The sequence below is a fragment of the Canis lupus genome, chromosome 17 (genome assembly GCF_003254725.2).
Source record: "Canis lupus dingo isolate Sandy chromosome 17, ASM325472v2, whole genome shotgun sequence".
Taxonomy (NCBI): domain Eukaryota; kingdom Metazoa; phylum Chordata; class Mammalia; order Carnivora; family Canidae; genus Canis; species Canis lupus.
The window spans coordinates 38,008,509-38,030,878 of NC_064259.1; the positions used below are offsets into that span (position 1 = coordinate 38,008,509).

Below are 22,370 nucleotides of genomic sequence, written 5' to 3' on the forward strand. Positions count from 1 at the left end.
ATTCTTTTCTTTTCAACCTCTTCTTTGGAAATAATTTCAAACTACGGAAAGTTGCACAAATAAAAATGTTACTGGGTCACCTGGATGGCTCAGCGGTTCAGCACCTGCCTTTGGTTCAGGGTGTGATCTGGAGTTCTGGAATCCGGTCTCACATCGGGCTCCCTGCAGTGAGGGAGCCTGCTTCTACCTCTGCTTATATCTCTGCCTCTCTCTCTGTCTCTCATGAATAAATAAATAGAATCCTTAAAATTATACCAAAAAACCCCAAAAGGACCAATCTTTATGCACCCAGATTTACCTACCCCAAGCCTTGTTTGCTTTATCATTTGAGTTGTCTTTCTTACCTTTTATCTCCCCCTACCCCTCCTACACATTTCCTTATCTTTATTTTTTTTAATGTTTTTTAAATTTTTATTTATTTATGATAGTCACAGAGAGAGAGAGAGGCAGAGACACAGGCAGAGGGAGAAGCAGGCTCCATGCACCGGGAGCCCGACGTGGGATTCGATCCCGGGTCTCCAGGATCGCGCCCTGGGCCAAAGGCAGGCGCCAAACCGCTGCGCCACCCAGGGATCCCCATTTCCTTATCTTTAAAACAATTGGAGATGAATCAGTATCCATCCATCATGGCCCTTTACTCCTAAATACTTCAATATGTATTTTTTAAATTCGGATATGTACATTATTTTGTAAACAGAATGCTAGTGCACACTTAATAGACTACAATATAGCATAAATATAACTTTTATAGGCACAGAGAAACCAAAAATTTGTTTGACTCATTTTATTGAGGTGGTCTGGAACCAAACCCACAATATCCACAAAGGGTGCCATGATATCTCTTATAGTGTCCTTCACCTCCAGTATACCCTGTGGTCTAGGGACAGGTAGTACATTTATTTTTCTCGTTAGATTCTTTTATCTAGATTTTTTTTTAAGATTTTATTTATTTATTCATCAGAGACACACAGAGAGAGGCAGAGACACAGGCAGAGGGAGAAGCAGGCTCCATGCAAGGAGCCCGACGCGGGACTTGATCCCGGGTCTCCAGGATCACGCCCCAGGCTGAAGGTGGCGCTAAACCGCTGAGCCATCTGGGCTGCCCTATCTAGATTTTCCACAGACTTTGTCTTTTATGATATTGACATTTTGAAGAATACAGTCTCTCTGCCGTTTTATTTAAAAAGTATAGAAATTTCTTCATTTTGAAGCCCCTGGGTAACTCAGTCCAACTCTTGATTTCAGCTTGCGTCATGATCTCAGAGTCCTTAGATCAAGCCCAGCAACAGGCTCAGTGCTGAGCATGGAGCCTGCTTAAGATTCTCTCTCTCCTTCTCCCTCTGCCCCTCCTTCCTCCCCTCCCTTACCACCCCCCCTTTGCCCGCTTGTGTCTTGCTCTCTCTCTCTCTCAAAAGGAAAAAAGAAATTTCATTATATGCTTGTCTAGTGTTTCCTGGTGATTAGATCTAGGTTGTGCATTCTTGGCTTAGAATCCTGCATGGGGGAAGTGCCGTCTCTCATGGTGTCACATCTGTCACTCATCGATGATGTTAATTTTGATCATCTGGTCAAGGTCTTATCTGAATTGTCCACTATATAATTACTGGGTTTTTTTGGTTTTGTTTCTGTTTTTAGTTTCTTTAACTAATAAGCAGCCCACAGGGAGACACTTTAAGATTGGGCAAATATCCTACTCCTCATCAAAATTTCCATCCCTAGTTTTATTTTTTTATTTTATTTTTTTTTAAATTTTTTTTTAATTTTTATTTATTTATGATAGTCATCAGAGAGAGAGAGAGAGGCAGAGACACAGGCAGAGGGAGAAGCAGGCTCCATGCACCGGGAGCCCGACGTGGGATTCGATCCCGGGTCTCCAGGATCGTGCCCCGGGCCAAAGGCAAGCGCCAAACCGCTGCGCCACCCAGGGATCCCTCCATCCCTAGTTTTAACACTATTTCTGATTTTTTCTTAATGCAGTCTTTACTATGATGGTAGCAAAATTTTTATTTTTCCAACTTCACCCCTCCCTTCATATTTACCAGTAGACATTTGGCATTTCATTTCAGGAAGAGCCCTCACCTCTCCCCCATGTATTATTTATCTATTTGAACTCATGAATTCTTTTTTTTTCTTCAGTACTTTATAACTCAGTACTTAATTATTTTGGTACTTAAGTTGTCCCAGATGTGGTCAGTGGTGTACTTCTTTTTTGTGCACATCCTTACTCTTTAAAATAATAAAATGTTCAAATCTCATCTTGTCCCTTCCCTGCCCCAGCCCTAGAATCAGACATTTCTCTGAGGAGCCTTGGTCCTTTGGTAGGCGGTGGAGTTGGATAACAAAACCTTGGCACCAGGTTTAGGTGCATTACTTTTACAACCACTGTATAAACGTTGTATAGGCAGAAATATAGAAACATTAGTGTATGTGATAAGTATTTCTTAGAGGTACAAACAAGTTTTGAGAATATAATGCTATCTCAGTTTATAGTTACAGCAAAAGGTAAAGTATAGTGTTAAGGAATGGGAAGATCTTAGTAATCTTACATTGCTATCATTTTATTGGATTTCAAAGCAAAAGCATAAGTGCTGCTAACTTGGAGGCCAGATGAGGTGTCTGTAGGCAGTGTTGGTATGGGAGGGTGTTCCAGGGAGAAGTGACATTGACAATGACATAACAGGACAATAACAGTAACATTACATATATGTAAGTGGTGATGCCCAATTTCTGCCCATGTGGGGAAAAGTGGAAGACAAGGAAGAAAATGTTGTTTGAGGTCATGTGTAGAGGACTTTGAACATCAGATTTAGGATTTGGGGTCTTTAATAAGAAGATAATAGAGAACTGTTGAAAATTTTTGAAGTATGTCATAACAAGCTTAACTCTTACTCAGAGATTAATCTAGAAGATATGTAGAGTTTAGTTTGAGGAAATTGCCAGGTAAGAATTGTAAAGAGGCTATTATAATAGTTTAGGCAGGAGATATAAGGATTTGAACTAGAAAACGAAAAAAGTGGATGAGAAGAGAATCCCAAAGTGTGGGGGCCAGCTAGAGGGAGGGAGGCTGTGTAAGCACTTTCAGTGACTGTAAGGACGGTTTCAGGTAAATATCCCTTTAAAGATAAGAGTCTACTTGAGGAACAGAGAAGTACATAGAGAAATATTGCTATAAAAAAGTTAAGATCAGGATCCCTGGGTGGCGCAGCGGTTTGGCGCCTGCCTTTGGCCCAGGGCGTGATCCCGGAGACCCGGGATCAAATCCCACATCGGGCTCCCGGTGCATGGAGCCTGCTTCTCCCTCTCTCTGCCTGTGTCTCTGCCTGTGTCTCTCTCTGTAACTATCATAAAAAAAAAAAAAAAAAAGTTAAGATCAGGCAGCCCTGGTGGCTCAATGATTTAGCGCCGCCTTCAGCCCAGGGCTTGATCCTGGAGACCCGGGATCGAGTCCCACTATCGGGCTCCCTGCATGGAGCCTGCTTCTCCCTCTGCCTGTGCTGCCTCTCTCTCTCTGTGTCTCTCATGAGTAAATAAATAAAATCTTTAAAAAAAAAAAAAAAAGTTAAGATCAACATTTGTTTGGAGTTTTGTTTTTTGCTTATTTTTCAAAGATTTATTTATTTATTTGTTTATTTATTTATTTAGAGAGAGCGAGCTGGTGGGGAGAGGGGCAGAAGGAGAGAGAGAGAGAATCTCAAGTAGATTCCCTGCTGCACCCAGAGCGTAATGTGGGACTCAATCTCACAACCCTGAGATCACGACCTGAGCTGAAATCAAGAATCAGACATTTAAATGACTGAGCCACCCAGGTGCCCTTTGTTTTTGTTTATTAAACTCGTAATAAATATATTATTTATATTCCCTTTTATATTCCCTTTTTCTAAAGTTTTGAGCCTGGTCAGGAAAGTATTTGTGCCTTAGCTGAAGTAACTCAAGTTGTATAGATTTTTATTTTTTTTTTTTAAATGATACTGAAGTTTGTTGTTGTTTTTAAGATTTTATCTATTTATTTGAGAGAGAGAGCACAAGCAGAGAGGAGAGGAAGAAGCAGGTTCTATGCTGGGTAGGGAGCCCGATGGGGGGCTCGATCCCAGGGCCCTGAGATCATGACCTTACCCAAAGGCAGATACTTAACACCTGAGCTACCCAGGCACCTGAGTCAAGTTGTATATATATATTTTTTTTATTTTTTTTTAGTTGTATATATTTTTAAATGCCAAAAGGCCAATATCACAGTCATGTACTATAAAACCCTTTCTCAAGAAACAAGATGTTCATGGCCAAAAACCCCTGAACTCTTTTCTTTTGCTTATACTATATAGAATCCACCATGATATCATGTTGGCTTTGCCTTCCAATTATATCCCAAATCTGACCACCTACAACACTTCCAGTGCTGTCAACCTAATCGAATCCATCATCGCCTTTTGCTCTCCATGCCTCCACTCTTGCCTCTATAGCCTGATTGTGTTTTTTGTGCTTCCTCCAACATTTCACTCCTGCATCTTATGGCCTTTGCCAAGGCTCTTGGTTAACTCCCCCAGATATAAGCATGGTTAACTCCCCCAGATTCAAGTTTTGCGCAAATGTTACTTTCTCAGTGGGGCCTACCCTGAGCCTCCCTATTGATACTCCCCCTCCATATGTACGTTTTCTTGTCCTACTTTATCTTGTTCTGTTTTTTCCTGTGATATGTATAACCTCACATACTCTGTGATTATTCATTATGTTTGTGTCTCAACACCAGAGTTTGAACTCCACAGGGCAGTTATTTTGGTTTGGTTTGTTTTGGATTTTTGTTTGGTTGGTTTTATTTTGTTTTGTTTTTGCTGAGTGGTCTCTCCCAAGCAGTATACTTATGCCTGGCACATAGTAGGCCCTCAATACACATTGGTGAAAGAAGGAAGGACAACTAAGAGCCTAAAATCAGGGAGCTTTGTTATCAGGCTTGCAGCTTATAGCAGATTTGAGAAAGTAAATAAAGGTTGGGACATTGCTTTAATCAACCTGTATTCCATGGATCTGAGCCTGTGACAGTAATTGCCCTGGATAAAATAAGTCTGGAAGATACTGCATATACTATCCCTTTACTAGACCTTTACTAGAAAGTCATATTGTACATTATCATTTTTTTAATAGAACACGGGGAGATGGGGAGGGGAAGAGCAGAGAGAAAGAGAGAGAGAGAATCTTAAGCAGAATCCACACCAGAGCAGAGTCTGGATCTCAAGACCCTGAGATCATGATCTGAGCTGAAATCATCAATAAGATGCTTAACCAACTGAACCACTCAGGTGCCCCTGTACATTAGCATATTAATTGCTATAAGAACTCCTGTAACCTCTTCTTGAACTCACTTGATCACAAAACTTTCTTTTGGTAGCTCACTTATCATTATGGCACATCCATAACAGAGTTTGAGAAAAGCCATACTAGAATATTATGCGTCGGCCCCAGGAGAGACTGGCAGTTCTTTCAAATTGCTTTTTGGTTAATGAACTGTACCACTTCACATGCTGCTCAGAAGGAGGCTAGAAAACATCAGGCTCAAGACTCCAGCTCTTAGTTACTAAAGTTATTATCCCTTTAAAAGTTAGCTTTTGTTTTAGGTATTTGGGAATAAAATGATCATTCCTTCCCTGGATGGAGACCTCTTCCAGTGGGACCGGGACCGTGAGAGCATGGAAACAGTTCCTTTTACAGTTGAATCACTTCTTGAATCTTCTTATAAATTTGGAGATGATGTTGTTTTGGTTGGCGGAAAGTCTCTCACTACATATGGACTCAGTGCATATAGTGGCAAGGTGAGTGAAAATGTTGAATTGTCTGGAGGAGAAATCAGAGTAAATAGGGATAGAAGAATTAATTTATTAATAATTTACTAATATTTGGAGGAGTCCTCATCTGTCCAAATGGCAACAAAAATGTATGACCTTTAGGAATATTGTGAAGATTTCAAAATAACATATGTAAAATGCAACTGATACACACTAGACTTTATCTTTTTTTAATCCCTTAAGCTTGATATGTGAATATTTTATATATAGACGTAAGACTAAAATGAGGAAGAATAGAAAAATGACCTTTAGACCTTTGAATTTTTCAAACACTAACGATTCCTTATCTAAGTGTTAGGCTCATAGCCCCGTCTCATTCTTGCTGATATGTTTCTGCCTTCCCCACTCCCTGCATCTGCACTGTACTGGGGAGGCCTTGTGATCCTCAGTTGCCTTCAGTATTCTCGTCTGTAAAACAGTGGGATTGAACCCAATCATCTGGTTCTGTGATTTGTTGTGCTGCTACAAAATTCTGATATTCTAGCAGGTATGTTTCTTTCTGTGAGGATTTTAGTTCAATCATGCTAAGAGTCCTTTTTCTTTCTAATGAAAATTTGACGGAGGCACTTTTACATATTATAGCTATTAGTAAAGGTTTAAGTCTAAAAACTTAATACTCCATTCAAATAGGAACTCTGAGGCTAATTTTTAAAAATTCACCTGGAATTTTATTAATGATATTATTGCTAGGAGATCACAACTAGTTATCTGTTTCTTTTTGTAAATTCCATGGAAACCCTCCAAATAAAATTATCTAAATCCTTAAAAACCATTCCCTGAAATAAATATGTATCGTTTCTTTTATGGTTCTAAGTAACTTATTTTAGGATTTGGTAGTCTAACTGATACTTCTTAATACTTGGGTATTTCTTACAGATCTCCTCATTTTTTAATAAATCACATAGATTCTTTTAATGTCTCTGATCTCCTGTAACTTGTATTCTTTGCAAAACTTGTATCTCTTTTCAGGTGAGGTACATCTGTTCAGCTTTGGGTTGTCGCCAGTGGGATAACGATGACATAGAACAAGAAGACATCCTGCTTCTGCAACGCTCCCAGAAAACCGTTAGAGCTGTAGGACCTCGCAGTGGCAATGAGAAGTATGTATTCAGAGAAATGTTGCTGTTGAAAAGACAAGTTCAGCAAAACCCAGATTTTTCAGATTTTTCTTTATGGAGATTTCCTGAACTATTTTCTTGTCCTAAAATCATACAACTCTTTGAAGAGAAATGTAGGCCCCAAAATAAAAATAGTCTCCTGATTATTAACATATTCTGGGTTGAAACTCCCACCATGTGCTCTGGAGGTGATTAGCAGGAGGAGGTCCATACAATGAACCTCACTGATCACAGTTCTTGGAATTCAGAACACTTTTAGGACAAAGTTAATGTGCTTTATTTCAGCTAGGGCCTCTGACTCTGGTTCTCTCCAGTAAGTAGTTTCTTAGTATCTTTGACAACCCCAATTTAAAAATACATTTTAGTTTATTTTCTTAAAGTGTTAAAGTGTAATTTATTTGGTCAAACATCTGTTTGTTTCCCTTTTCAAATAATGAATTCTTTATGTAATTTCTACATTTAAATATGTGGTTAACAAGTAAGATAATGGCTGGTCCTAAATGACATGCTTGATTTTTTTTAAAGCTTTTTTAAATTTTAACTTGTCTCTGTAGTAAAAATCATTTGAGATCTCATCTTTATCTTTTGAAAGTGAACCAGACTTTCCGATTTTGTCTAATCTGATGCAATATAATTCAGTTTCCTTTCCTGTTTTCTCAAACTCAGTTAAGAAAGTATTTCTATGTTCACTGGACTGTGAATAGGGCTTTGCATCTGCTGGCAACCTGACCTTCTTATCCTGATGGGATTTTATTTCCTTAAGTATTTGAGTGCTTGCTGGGTGTCCAGCCACCAATAGGAACAGATAACCATCTTAATTTACCAACCTAAGTTCCCAAAATAGGAAGAGTCTCGGATCTAAGAGTTACCAGAATAAGAAGAGTCATGTTCCTTAAGTATATTTTGCAATAGATTTCAGACTTATCAAGCCATTTTATATCTAAGTGACAGGTCGTTATATTATTAATAGTTAAGTGATTTTTCTGTATATTAATTATAAGGGAAACATTATTACTGTCACTCTACGGATGAAGACAGTGAAACTCAGGAAAGGTTCAATGACTTGCCAGATCTCAGGAGATCTCAGATTGGAGCTGAGGTGGTATGACCTTCAGGCTTGGTACACTGGGTCTCATTGCCTTTTGGGGCTATGTTTTCATATAAATATAAAATTAATGCATTCATCTTACTGTGTACATTGGTTTATCAAGATATATTAATTTTTCTGTACTATTTTTTTAAATTAATTTTTCTGCACTTGAATGAAATGTGCCCAGACTGTAATAAAGAAAGCAGACTGCTGCTACCCTCATTTTAAGGTAATTTTGATGTGTCTAGAGAAAATTGCTCTGATTTGGACATAGGAACATTTGTTAATTTTTGAGAGAAAATCTGTCCCATAGCCATTGTCCGTTTACAACGCAGAACCATGGTTTCTAAAGGATCAGGACAAAGTGATGCCCTCTTGTGGCATAAGTCAGCAGAGCACTCCCAGAAAATTCTGTTGTTTTTTCTCCTGACAAAATTTTAGTGTTTGCTTCTCGAATCTAGGATGATTCTTTATTATTTGGTCCCTTTACTTAAGTGTATATTTCTAAAACAAACCTTTGTAAATTTAAGGTGGAATTTCAGTGTTGGCCACTTTGAACTTCGGTATATTCCAGACATGGAAACTAGAGCTGGATTTATTGAAAGCACCTTAAAGCCCAGTGGGAACAAAGAAGGGTCTAAAATTATTTCAGATGTGGAAGAACAGGAAGCTGCCATGTTGGACACAGTGATAAAGGTCTCAGTTGCTGACTGGAAGGTTATGGCGTTCAGTAAGAAAGGAGGACAGCTGGAATGGGAATACCAGGTACCTGAAAACATCTTTTCCTTTCTCTGTTTGACCAAATGTATCAAGTAGAGGGAAATAACTGTCACTTGGGATCCTCAGCCTGTTCTATATGCTTTAAGAAATTTGTAGTTCCACATCTTGTTAGAGTGGCTCTTCTGAAAAAGACGACAGAAAACAAGTGCTGGTGAGATTGTTTTCTATCTTTGTGCCCCGCTGGTGGGGTTGCAAATTGGTGCAGCCACTATGGAAAACAGTATGGAGGTGCTTCAAAAAATTAATAATAGAACTACCATATGATCCAGCAGTCCCACTTCTGGGAAGATAGTCATAGGAAGTGAACTCAGTATCTCGAAGAGATATCTACACTGCTGTGTTCGGTGCATCATTATTCACAGTAGCCAGGATGTAGGAGGAATCTAAGTGTCCTTCAGTAAGTGAATGGTTAAAGAAAATGGAATGTGTATATGTACATGGTGGAATATTATCTAGCCTTAAAGAGGGAAATGCTGTCACTTGCAAAAACGTGTATGAAACTGGAGGACATCTAAGTGAAATAAACCAGGCACAGAGAGAGAAATAGTGCATGATCTTACGTACGTGTGGAATATTAAAAAGTTGGAATCCTAGAACAGAGGGGAATGGTAATTGCCGGGGGCAGGGGGATAGGAGACATGTTGGTCAAAGGGTACAAGATTTCAGTAACGCAGGATGAATAAGTTCTGGAGATGTACAATGCGGTGACTAGGGTTAATAATACTATATTGTGTACTTAATATTTGTTGGGAGTAGATCTCAATGCAGGGCTTGAACTCATGACCCCTGTGAGATCAAGACCTGAACTGAGATCAAAAGTCGAATGCTTAACTGATTGAGCTACCCAGGCACCCCAAGGGTAAATCTTTAAAAAAAATTTTTTTTTTGTCTGTTGGGGCACAATTGATGAATAAAAACTATATACATGTGAAGTGTACAGCATGATGATTTAATATGCATATACACTGTGATATGAGAGAGGTAGATCTTGAATGTTCTTGCCACACACAAAAAATAACTGCGAGGTGATGGATATGTTAATTAGCTTGATTGTGCTAATCATTTCATAATGTGTACATATGTCAAAACATGGCATTTTGTAAACATATTCATTTTTATTTGTCAATCATACCTCTTAAAGCTGGAGAAATTGTAAAATGTAATTTTTAAATGTCATGTTAGGAGTTGAATTACATAAATACTGCTTGAAATAATGTGAAATTTCTTTTACATTTTTGTTTAGTTTTGTACTCCCATTGCATCTGCTTGGTTGGTTAAAGATGGAAAAGTCATTCCCATCAGTCTTTTTGATGATACAAGTTACGCATCTAACGATGAAGTTTTAGAAGATGAAGAAGACATTGTAGAAGCTGCTCGAGGAGCCACAGAAAGCAGTGTTTACCTGGGTGAGTAGATGTGTCTCATCTAGTGATAAGACATATTAATATTTAAGGTTTATTCCCACGTTGTTCCTGCCTACTTCACATGTGCCTGTAGTAGTTTTAATTCCTAAATACATTCTCTGGCTTAGGTTGCCCTTAAGATTTATAGTTTGGTTTCCATCCCTGCCTTTTTTTTTCCATTTATCCAATTCTGAAACTTCCAAATACTGTGGCATATTCTTTTCTTCTGAGACCTATATTAGAAAGGTTAGGAATATGGCAACATACAGCATGCTGTATCCTGTTACTCCTATATCCTCAGAGGCTGAAATTTTCTACATTTATATCTGCATCTATGTCAATTTGGCCCCCTCTCCCAAAGATTAGGTTTATTTCTATTTGTCTTTAAAACTTATCTGAGAAAAAAAAAAAAAAAAAAACTTATCTGAGAAATAATAACAGAATTCTGATGTGCTTCTGGGTGGTTGAAGGCCTCTGCAAAATAAAATTTGCAAATCTTTGAGTCTAACTATTTGTACTAGTGTTGGTGGTCAAGTACTTATAAAATTTAAGCTCAATGAATGTGCTGTCTGCTCCTCAAACTCAATGGAAGGCAAGACTTTGAAAGAATAACATGTTACACATGTACCATGATAGTATTTAACTGGTATGTTAGCAGTGTCTGAAATTACAGATGTTTTGGTTTCCTTAAAAAGAAAGTTACTTCATCTGAGCTATGAGTTTTATTATAAGTATATAGTGATTTCTTTTCTTTGAACTTTCCTACTGGAAATGTTTCGGTAATTGCTGGAAATTATTATTCAGTGAGAAACATTGTAATTTGTGTGTAACTTTCCTCTTCTGTTTTTATTAAATAGCCTTTGGGTCACATTGGAGTACTTCAGGCTTGATTCTTCTTTGAAAAGAGTTATGTACCACAGGAAGAAATAACAGATTAATCTAATTTTACTAAATCAAAATGAATAATTTTGAAAAAAATCATTGCTGCTTGATTCCAAATATAATTGACAGTGTTCTCGTTGATTCAGGAATGTACAGAGGTCAGCTGTATCTCCAGTCATCAGTCAGAATTTCAGAAAAGTTTCCTACAAGTCCCAAGGCTTTGGAATCTGTCAATAATGAATATGCAATTATGCCTTTGCCAACCATCAAGTGGAAACCCTTAATTCGTAAGTGAATTATGAACTTTTGTAATATTATTGAAGTGTTCAGAGGCCTTATCATCTTCTTTGTCCTAGTATAGATAGAACAGAGATTACAACTGTTATGTCCTCTTTATTTTCTGACAAACTGGTATTTCAGAAGTCAGTGAATTTTAATTATCCTTTACAACATGATTTCATTGAAACAGAAGCTGCTTCTAAAGAAATCAGTCTTAAAAAATATTTCTAGACAACATAGAAACTTCCTAAACCATTCACTGACCATGACTAAGTATCATTTAGGTCTTAACATATTAAGAATATTTATGAAATAGGCACCTGGGTGGTTCAATCAGTTAAGCATCTGACTTTTGATTTCAGCTCGGGTCATGATCTCAGGGTTGTGGGATCAAGCCCCCCCATCCGGCTCTGCACTGACGGTGGAGCCTGCTTGATATTCTCTCTCTCTCTCTCTCCCCTCTCCCACACACACACCCCTCACTCATGCTTTTTCTCTCTCAGTCTCTAATAAAAAATGTAAAAAGAAAGACTTTTTGTGAAACATTATCTGGTCATGTCATGTTCTTTGAACACTTAAATGAATTGAATCCAAATACTAGGCCATCTAATTCCTTCAGTTATCTTTCCATAGCTTGTATGTTTTATATTGCATATATCACATCCTATTTTAGTTACTTGTTTTAAGTGACTTATCTTCTCTACAAGACTATGCTTGTTAAAGAACCGTGAGCCATTTGTTTGACAACATATTTGAGCAGAACTGTAGTTAAATATCTGTTTTTTGAATGAATGTGATACGTGCATTTTCACTGACGTCTTAACAATTAAGATTTTACCATTTTCTTTTAGATTCTCCTTCCAGAACTCCTGTCTTGGTAGGGTCTGACGAATTTGACAAATGTCTTAGTAATGATAAGTTCTCTCACGAAGAGTACAGTAATGGTGCACTTTCAATCTTGCAATACCCATATGGTAAGTGTGATGAAGCTTGTGTTGAAAATATCAAGTTTTATTTTTTGTTTTAGTTTATTTATTAGTTTGAAATTAATTAGTAGGATTCAAATGAAAGGTAGTTAATTGGAAGGTAGAAAATATAAAATACCTTCAGAGGAATAGTAGGAATGGTGGCCAAGGGTGCAGGTTCCAGAGTTAGATTGCCAGTGTTCAAAACCCAGTTTTGCCACATACTAGGTTAGGCACACCTAAGTTACCTGCATCTTGGTTCCTTCATCTGTAAAGCAAGGATAGTAATTATAATATTTATTTATTGGGTTGTTATGAGGTCTAAATGAGATAATGCACATATAGTCTTAACTAACGCTGTGTCTCACAAATTCTAAGTGTTCAGTAAGCATTAATTCTTATGATTAGCTTTCATGTAGGTTATTAACCTATTTAATATAATCTATATAATATCAGCATGTATAATGAAGAAAATATGTGTTTCCCATACTGCTATATGAAAATGCTATAAAATGAGGGGATTTTAACTTTGTCCTCTGATAAGGGAAATTAGTGCAAAAGTCAAGAGTAGGTAAAATTTGACATAAAATACATTCCTGGGTATTTGAAGTTAGGGTGTATTCGGATATGAAAATATTTTCAACAGTTAGATATTAAACAAAATTGTCAAATCTGCATTAGACAAAACAAACGCCTCATCAATCACCTAGATGCTAGAACTGGGAAGTTATTGTAAAATTTAAACTGACAAACACAGAAGGTTCTAACCTAGAGGTAGCAGTCTTTATCTGATGCCAATTAAAATACAGGTTAAGAGAGAATTATCTGTCCACGTGGTACAAAATAGAAGACAAACAGGCAGTATGCTTTCTAGGATAGCCTCATTTTGACAGCTTGAAATGAACCAAGGAGACCGTTAGAGATGTTTTCTTCTGAGTTTACAAAGAATGATTTACAATAAAATGTGTATTTAATTGATGCCAAATGAGACTAAAGTTTAAAGTCTTTGCAGGAAGATAGAATACTGCTGATTCTTCCTTATATTTGAATAATTGGATTATCAAGAAGGTAATGAATAGGATGGCCCTTACGGGGTTTTTTTCTAGTTTTATTATTTGTACAAAGAAAATCTGTGATGCTTATGGAACAAAGGAAAATATGTTAGTGTAGAAAAAAAGAAAAAAGGGTAATGAGTCTATCGAAAAGTGTTAAAGACGAGATGAAATTTTAATAAAATGAATTAGTAATAGAAGTGATAGGAAAATAATTTTTAACAAAGGTGGATCTGTATTGCTTTATCTTTTTTTTAAAAGACTTTTAATGTTTGTTTTTGAAGATAATGGTTATTATCTACCATACTACAAGAGGGAGAGAAGCAAACGGAGCACACATATCACAGTCCGATTTCTTGATAACCCAAATTACAACAAGAACATTCGCAAAAAGGATCCTGTTCTCCTCTTACACTGGTGGAAAGAAATAGTTGGAACTATTCTGTTTTGTATCATAGCAACAACTTTTATTGTCCGTAGACTTTTCCATCCTCATCCTCACAGAGTAAGACATTTTTTAGAATCTAATATATTTCAGAGTGTCGGGAGAATAGTGTGTGTGCGGGGTGCGGGGAATGGAGGGGCAAGAAGCCATTTACTTAAGTTTCACCATGAAATCGTTGTTGCCCATCCTTTCATTTCTCCTAACTTAATATTCCTTCACTCCTCAGCCTGCTACAATCTGGCTTTCACCCCTCCCATTTCACTTCGCATTATCAAGGGAAATGCTGTCTTCTGTGTTCTTATAATACTTTTATTTTTGTCCATATTATTTATTTTTTTAAATGTTATTTTATAGCTTAAGATTGTTAGCTAATTTCAAGTCAGCTTTGAAACTGATTTTTTTCCCCCACCTTATCAGCAAAGGAAGGAATCTGAAACTCAGTGTCAAACTGAAAGTAAATATGATTCTGTAAGTGGAGAAGCTAAGGACAGCAGCTGGAATGACATAAAAAATTCTGGATATGTATCACGGTAAGAGTTTTGTCATACATAAAGTACATTTGTGCTGCAGCTTCTGGTGGCAACTGTTTGAATCAAGGAAGAAATGACCTCTAAACTAAGGTCTTGTTTAACTTTTTTTTTAATGTGTGAATATCCAGGTAAATATGACATAAACTTAACCCTCAAGTGACTTGAATTTATTCAAAATGATATGTACCCCAAGAAGGATAAAAATAGAGTGTTATAGAAGTTCAGAATTAAGTTCATATTGAGATGACTTCATTATTTATTTCGTCTATATCTAGAATGAGAAGTAGAAAAATGGAGGGAAATACACCAATAGGTCATTTTAAAACTAGAAGAGGGAGGTGAGTCACCTAAAAAGTAGGCAATTCAGATAATTTGAAGGTAACGTAAAAGTAGGGAATCAGCAGCTATCAAGTATAGGGGTTTTTATGCTTTTTGATATAGGATGGTGCTGTGGTTCATTTTTCATATTACATGCTTTATTCCTACATTTCCCCTTTGTTTTGATATCATACTTAGCACTTGGTGATATAGGGACAAGGAACTCTTATACATAACCTTACTGCATAACATCTAGGGTATGACAGAACCAAATGAAAATTACAGCTAAAATGTGTGACACTTGGATTATGTGTGGACCTAATTTATCTAAGCTGCCTTCATACTGTATTATCACAAGTTGAAAATTGACTGTAATCAGTTTGTTTTAGCTACAAGTTTTCCAAAGCAGAATTTACCTAGGTGACTAGAAATGGCAGAAGTTTTAATACCCTTCTGATAAGGATGCTGACTAATATGTCAGTGGCCGGCAACACCAGCAGGCAGAGAGGGAAGAGAACTAGGGATGTGACAGCTCTCACGAGGTAATCCACTACTGAAGCCATTCATTGTTCACTCAACATTTACTCTGAAAAACTGAGTGCAGGGCGGTATTTTCAGCTTTGTGACAAATAAAATGACTGGGCCTATCCTGGAGGGACTGAGAGAAGACAATACTGGGCAAAACAAACATCTAAGAAAAAAAGCCATGAACTCTAAGTGACTCAGTCTGGTTGCGATGATTCCAGAAGGCATTATAAATGAGGTTGCATTTTCATTGAACTGTAAATTATGAATAAGGAAGAGTTAGGTAAAGACAAGAGGAGTAGGGTAGAGTGAGTAAACATACATCTATAAGGCCGTTGAGAAGAGAACCAGAATATGTGTTGTGTACTCTGAAATTGAATTAGATTTAATTTTATTCAATATGAAGAGTACAACTGATTGTTTTTCAAAGACAGGAAGCTCTATAATAATAATAGCTAATGTTTACTGAAGGCCTGCTATATTGTAGGCATTATGAAGAACCTGCGCTCTGGGTTCAAGTCCTAACTTCATCATTTGTCACTTAGGATCTTAGGCAAGATGATACTTATATTTTATAGAATCTATAATCATACATAAGATATCTCTTTTTTCAGAAGATACATTTGTTTTCTTTAGGACAGTAATTCAGTTGCCCCTGTAGGAATAGGATGTGAGTTTCATGAGCTTTATAGTTGGGGAGATGTGAATTTGTACCAAAGTGCCTTGACTAGCTATTTTTAGGGGTATAGATTATTGTTCTTCATTCTCTGTGAAGGTAATTGGCCCATGGAAGATTGGGATCAATTGCCTCTCCTCCTAACTCCATCCTTTAATCAGCTGAGCCAACTACTAAATTAATATGAGTGTGCAAATCATAAATTATTAAATTTTCCCTTTTTTTTTTTAAGCTATCTGACAGATTTTGAACCAGTTCAGTGTATGGGTCGTGGCGGGTTTGGAGTAGTCTTCGAAGCCAAAAACAAAGTAGATGACTGCAATTATGCTATCAAGAGAATCCGCCTCCCCAACAGGTAAGGGAAGGCATTGTTAGTGGGCTTGGACCTAGCACCATCTTGCTCATCCCATAGGCAGTATGTCCTTCTTGCTATACTCCAAAAACAGTTTCCGACCTCCTGAATCTTAGCCTCTAAGTGCCACCAGGTAACCAGCTGTCCTAAAAGGGGTGATCTCTTTAGATTGCTTTGCCTCAACTTAAAAAAAATCTGCCCTTGTTTTTGATTCTTAATCAGGACTTTTCCACAGTGAATTATGATGACTATCATATTTACTACATAGCACCATTTAAAAATAATCTGTTTATTGTGGAAAAGGGAAAAGTATTAAAACAAAAATTATCTGTGTCTTCTCTTCCCGATAATCCTCACTGTTACCATGTTAGGGTTTTCCCCTTGATAATTTTTTATCTGATCATAAATTCATCTAGTTAGTAGCATACTTACCATTACAGTACAGTTGTATCTGTTGCTTCCTTTATTGTATCCTTGGCATTTTCCATGTTTTTAAGAATATTTTATTAAAATGCTAAAATAAACTTAAAATATTTTATGGCTGGATAACACTCCAATTGATACATGTGAAATATTTTAACTATTTCTTATTGTTAAACATTTGGGTTTCAAATTTGTTGCAGTTAAAAACAACTTTGCAGTGTCCAAATTAAAAAAAAAAAAAAGGTTTTGTTTATTCACTTGACAGAGAGAGCACAATCAGGGGAAGGAGGAGGAGAGGGCAAGGGAGAAGCAGAAGCAGGTTCCCCTCGAGCAGGCAGCCTGATATGGGACTCAATCCCAGGATCCTGGGATCATGACCTGAGACAAAGGCAGATGCTTAACCCACTGAGCCACTCAGAAGTCCCATGTCCATCTTTTATATAAATTTTTGACCACATCTGTTTCCATAGGATAGAGCTAGAAGTAGCATTTCTGACTCAGAACAGTGTTATGCTTAAGATGATGGGCTTTGAATAATGCCTTCTTTTCCATCTATTTTGGGAAGCTCCTGTTGATTCTTGATTAAATGTGCACTAATTGCTGTATTGTCCTTGTAATTAGTAGTTAAACATTTTGTCCAACAGTTAGGGACACAGGACTAGGAGGGATTTGTGTACTATGGAACTAATTATTTTCCTTGGTATATAATTTTTGAGTAGTTTAAATATTCATATGTGCAAGCACCACATAGGATATGAAATTAAGCAAAGCTTCTACCCCCAAGAACCAAAAACTCTGAGGCTTTTGCATATATACTCAAATAACTACAATGCGAGGAAGGTTGTGACCTGGTGACAGATTAGTAAATAGCTTCTCATGAAAAAAGTACAGATGTAACTGAAATCAAGGAAGACAAACTTTATGGAGGTGGTGACATTTGTTCTGGGTATTCAAAAGTAGCCTGTTGCTTAGTAGACAGATGTGTAAGGAAGGGATGGCTGACTATGTGAAATGGCCTAAGAAAGGCTCTAGGCAAAACACTTGGAGGTGGTGTAGAGCACTATATGTGTTCTGACATGGGTGAAATAAAGGATAGGGATGGGGGAGTAATGGAGGAGAAGAGTTGCAGAGCCTTAAATGCCAAGCAAGGGAGTTCAGATTTTATTTTGTAGACAGGTCTTTGAGAAGAGCAATGATGTGATCAAAATGAGGGTAGCTCTGGAGGTGGTGTGTATGGATGGCTGACATGAGCAAAGGGTCAGAGACAAGAATGTTAGATTTTTTTTTTTCCAGAAGTTTAGTCCCAAGATACAGAACATTTGTGAGGAGAAGTGGGGATGGGTGAGAAAGGAATGAGTATAATGAATTGAAAAGGAGCAGCTGATAGGACTTGGATACTGAATGTGGGCACCCAGAAGTTAAAGAATTCAAAAATCCAAGAATTCTTAGATTGAGAGAGTGGGGGCATTGACCAACAGCCAAGCGCTGAGGGCAAAGTGGAAGTAGCTGACCATCTCCTGGAGAGGGAGGAGGATGTAACTTGTATTTATGATGTTGCTTCAGTGATAGTGGGAGGCCTAGAAATGTAAGATTAGTTCTACCAGAAAAGCTATCAAAGCAGAAAATCAAATCCAAATGCTTTTCTAATTAAACTGCATTGCCTGTGATATTCGGTATTTGAGACTTGTTTTAAAAAAACAAACATTCTAATATAGGTTTTTTGGATTGCAATATGTGCCAATTATGTTTATACCAGTATGGTCATTCCCCGTCCTCCTAAGCTGCCATCCTGAGCTCTTTTCTGAATACTTCATTTATACCTATTCATTGTCCTATAGATTTAACAGACATTAAGCAATAATCTTTAATGGTCTATAGTCATTCATTTTTAGTCACCCAAGAAAGCTTTATTTGAATGAGGCAATGTGTTCATAGCACTTCTTTCTAGAAGGAAAAGAAAATCCTAAAATACATGTGTACCTTTTAAACTACAAAACCTACTATGTGGCTTTTAGATTCAAGAGAGAGTTTTATTTTCTTACTTCTCACTGTTAGATATGATGACTTTTTTCAGGTAAGAGCAACCTTCAGTGTTGTCTTCTTTCTTTCAGAGAGTTGGCTCGGGAAAAGGTAATGCGAGAAGTTAAAGCCTTAGCCAAGCTTGACCATCCAGGGATTGTTAGATATTTCAATGCTTGGTTGGAAGCACCACCAGAGAAGTGGCAAGAAAAAATGGATGAAATTTGGTTAAAAGATGAAAGGTAACTTGGCTAGTCATAGACTTAAAAACTAGTACTTTCTCTTAGGCTAGTTTTTTTGCTTCTGTTAATAAAATACATTTCCGTAGCTAGAGAGGAGTTTTGTTTGTTTTAGGAAAAAATGCTATTCTCTGTCATCATCTTTTAAAATGTTCTCTAGTCACTAATTAAATATTGAAAAGTTTATTTTTTAAGAACATGAATTTTAAAAATAATTTTTAGATAGGGCTCTATGAATTATATAAGTCACTAAGGGATTTACAGTACAGTGGCTTTTCTCATTAAGAGATATTGTCTACTTTTGTCACCATTTTTATTTTAGATTTTTAGTTTCTCAGTAGTTAAAAATTTACAACTCCTTTGAAACTATTAAACTAGTTTAAAGCTATTGGCAGTTAAAAATACTTAAACTTAGGCAACATGAAGATAATTCCATGTTACATATGCTCTGCAATAGGAAGGAAGGCTCTTTTAAAAATGACTAAATGAAAACAAAGAGAAAGCAAGCTGTGTATAGACTGTTTACCAAATAGTTGGCAGTAAAATTCCTGCCTAAAAGTACCAAATATAGCCCTACATCCACATGAAGTAACTTGTTAAGGCAACATTTATAGATGCAGTCAGTAGCCAAACCACGGAAGGACCAAGTGAGGTAGCCCCATGGTCAAGGCACTGTGAGCTGCTGCCCTAATTCAGACTAGGGCTTCAGAATTGTGGCCACTGAAGAATCCTGACCTTGGTGGTCCCTCAGTGCTTTGTGTTTTGCACAAAGGCCTTGGCTGCTCTGGCATGACAATCCCAGGTAACTGTTTCAGCTATAAAATTAAGCTTTCCAATTTAAATTTTTTGAAAGAAATGAATGGGACATGATGTTCTTTGTCTCATATAGCAAGTTTTTATTTAATCTGTGTGTTTGTCATTTGATAACTGGCTTTCTTATAGATAAAGCTTTTAGAATAAAGATTGTAGTTCAGATCAGTTAATCACAAATTCCCTCTCTTGCCTTTGTATCTGTCGCACTTGTAGCACAGACTGGCCACTCAGCTCTCCTAGTCCAATGGATGCGCCATCAGTTAAAATACGCAGAATGGATCCTTTCTCTACAAAGGAACATATTGAAATCATAGCTCCTTCTTCACAAAGGAGGTCTTTTTCAGTAGGGATTTCCTGTGGCCAGACAAGTTCCTCTGAAAGCCAGTTCTCTCCACTGGAATTTTCTGGAACAGACCATGGAGATACCAGTGAGTCAGTGGATGCAGCATGCAACCTCCAGGACAGCTGTGTCACGGACTGTGATATAGAAGATGGTACTCTGGACGGCAATGTCGAAGGGCACTCCTCTGAACTTTGTCCTGCTGGAGCTTCTCCTTATGAAAGATCAAGGGAGAGAACATCCTCTTCCATAGTGTTTGAAGATTCCGGCTGTGATAACGCATCCAGCAAAGAAGAGCTCAAAACTAAGCGACTGAATATTGGCAACCATTGTGCTAATAAACAAACTGCTTTCAAGCATTCCAGTAGCAAATCTTCTTCTGAACCTACTTTATCTGTTTCTCCTCCAAGACCGACCACTTTAAGTTTAGATCTCAGCAAAAACACTGCAGAAAAACTCCAGCCCAGTTCCCCGAAGGTATATCTTTACATCCAGATGCAGCTCTGCAGAAAGGAAAACCTCAAAGACTGGATGAACAGCCGGTGTACCATAGAGGAGCGAGAGAGGAGCGTGTGTCTGCACATCTTCCTACAGATCGCAGAGGCAGTAGAGTTTTTGCACAGCAAAGGGCTCATGCACAGGGATCTCAAGGTCTGTATTCATGGAACATCAGCCCTGGGTTTCAGTCTGATTTTGTGTGATTGAGAACAGTACTTTCAGGATTTGTCAGTTTTTAACTGAAATGCCCTTAAGAGCAAAGGACATGAAAGGTATCAGATAGGGGAGGAGAGGCCCGGGGAAGTAGCCTGAGGAACCTGCCGGAGAAAGAAGTCTTGTATTTTGAAAACTTCAGGGAAGGTCGCCTGGGTGGCTTCATGGTTGAGTGTCTGCCTTTGGCTCAGGGCGTGATCCGGGGGTCCCAGGATTGAGTCCCGCATTGGGCTCCCTGTAGGGAGCTTCTCCCTCTGCCTGTGTCTCTGCCTCACTCTCTCTGTGTCTCTCATGAATAAATAAATAAAATCTTTTTTTAAAAAAAAAGAAAAAGAAAGAAAAAATTTCAGGGAGAGCATGTGTTCTTTTTCTTTTCCACTATGTGTTTAGGTTCGTTTTACTATAAAGAGAATTCTCAGTCCTCCTACTGAGAAAGACAAATCTACCATGAACAGATCTATCCTGTTTTTCCTATGGCTTTGGGTAACTCTGATGTAAGTTCCTGAAACCCCCAAGGTAGCATGGTGAAAAGGGACCCAAGTGGAAAGAGAGACATAGTTTCCTTCATTAGCCAGCTCCGAGTTGGGGCACGTCTCCGGGTTTTTTGCCCCTATTCCTAAACCATTTAGGCTTTGGGGAAGGACAGAGAGAAACCAGATGGAGAAAGAAAGCAAATAGCCAGGTTATTGTTTCCAGTTCTAAAGCCTTTGATTCTGTTTTCATTAAGTATGATATTAAATATTGTACCGATGTGATATGCTAAATTATATAAGATTCTTACATGAAATACTCAATATTTCCTAGATATGTGTTTCTGAAATAACTATATGAAACTCTTACTTGGCTAATTTCTGCTGTATTTCATATGCTCAGAGTGATCATCAGTAAATGTGTCGTGAATATATAAGTACTTTTCTGATGGAAGTAGCTTCAATTATTGAAGTATTTTCAGTTTTGTGTCATGTAACCATAAACTTTTGTTTCAGGCACCAAAGTAGCTACTTGGACAAGTTATTTTCTACTCCTATTGGCAGTATGTGTTTTAATCCTTGAATATATCTTAAGAGTTTAGAATAAAGGGAGACAAGAATTAGAATTAGTTCCTATTTTCCCAAGTAATTGTTATTGAATTATATATTATCACTGTGCTTCAGTGATTTCGAAACAGACTGACAGGAATTATTCTGCACTGAATGAATAGTTCAGAGATTATTTCTTTTGGTTGGAAAGGAGAAGACAACCAACTTCCAGGAAGCCAGATACCCCTAACTAGAGAGAGTGTTGGCTATTTGAATATAGTAAACATTTATCATTTGGTGAGAAACAATTAAGTGGTATACACATTCCTTTTGTACTTACTACTTACTATACACACAAGATGCTATGTTGAAGAGCAATGTATAAAAAAAAAGAAAGGCAATGTAATTATATTGTCACTAATAATGAGTACTCTTCTGCTGATTTTATAATGTTAATGAGATATTAGTGAAGATTTGTTAAATGCTACAGTGTTGTCTAAAGATTTCTTTCCATGCTTGTCTGTGCGCCAAAAAATTCCAGGAAGAAAATTCATTTC

The 22,370-nt window shown here is 37.4% G+C and overlaps 1 protein-coding gene across 2 annotated transcripts in view; it reads left to right on the forward strand.

Moving 5' to 3' along the window:
• Positions 1–22,370, forward strand: part of EIF2AK3 (eukaryotic translation initiation factor 2 alpha kinase 3) — a 64,597-nt gene that overhangs the window by 28,158 nt on the left and 14,069 nt on the right. For both annotated transcript variants that reach the window (XR_004806321.2, XM_025453876.3), the window contains exons 3-13: positions 5,607–5,801; positions 6,804–6,934; positions 8,573–8,807; positions 10,066–10,228; positions 11,254–11,394; positions 12,238–12,360; positions 13,688–13,908; positions 14,266–14,378; positions 16,130–16,252; positions 18,784–18,933; positions 19,957–20,734. Coding sequence is in view for 1 of the 2 variants with exons in the window: in XM_025453876.3 (XP_025309661.3) it covers positions 5,607–5,801; positions 6,804–6,934; positions 8,573–8,807; positions 10,066–10,228; positions 11,254–11,394; positions 12,238–12,360; positions 13,688–13,908; positions 14,266–14,378; positions 16,130–16,252; positions 18,784–18,933; positions 19,957–20,734 (2,373 nt within the window). In the remaining variant the exon portion in view is untranslated. The remainder of the gene's footprint in view (positions 1–5,606; positions 5,802–6,803; positions 6,935–8,572; positions 8,808–10,065; positions 10,229–11,253; positions 11,395–12,237; positions 12,361–13,687; positions 13,909–14,265; positions 14,379–16,129; positions 16,253–18,783; positions 18,934–19,956; positions 20,735–22,370) is intronic.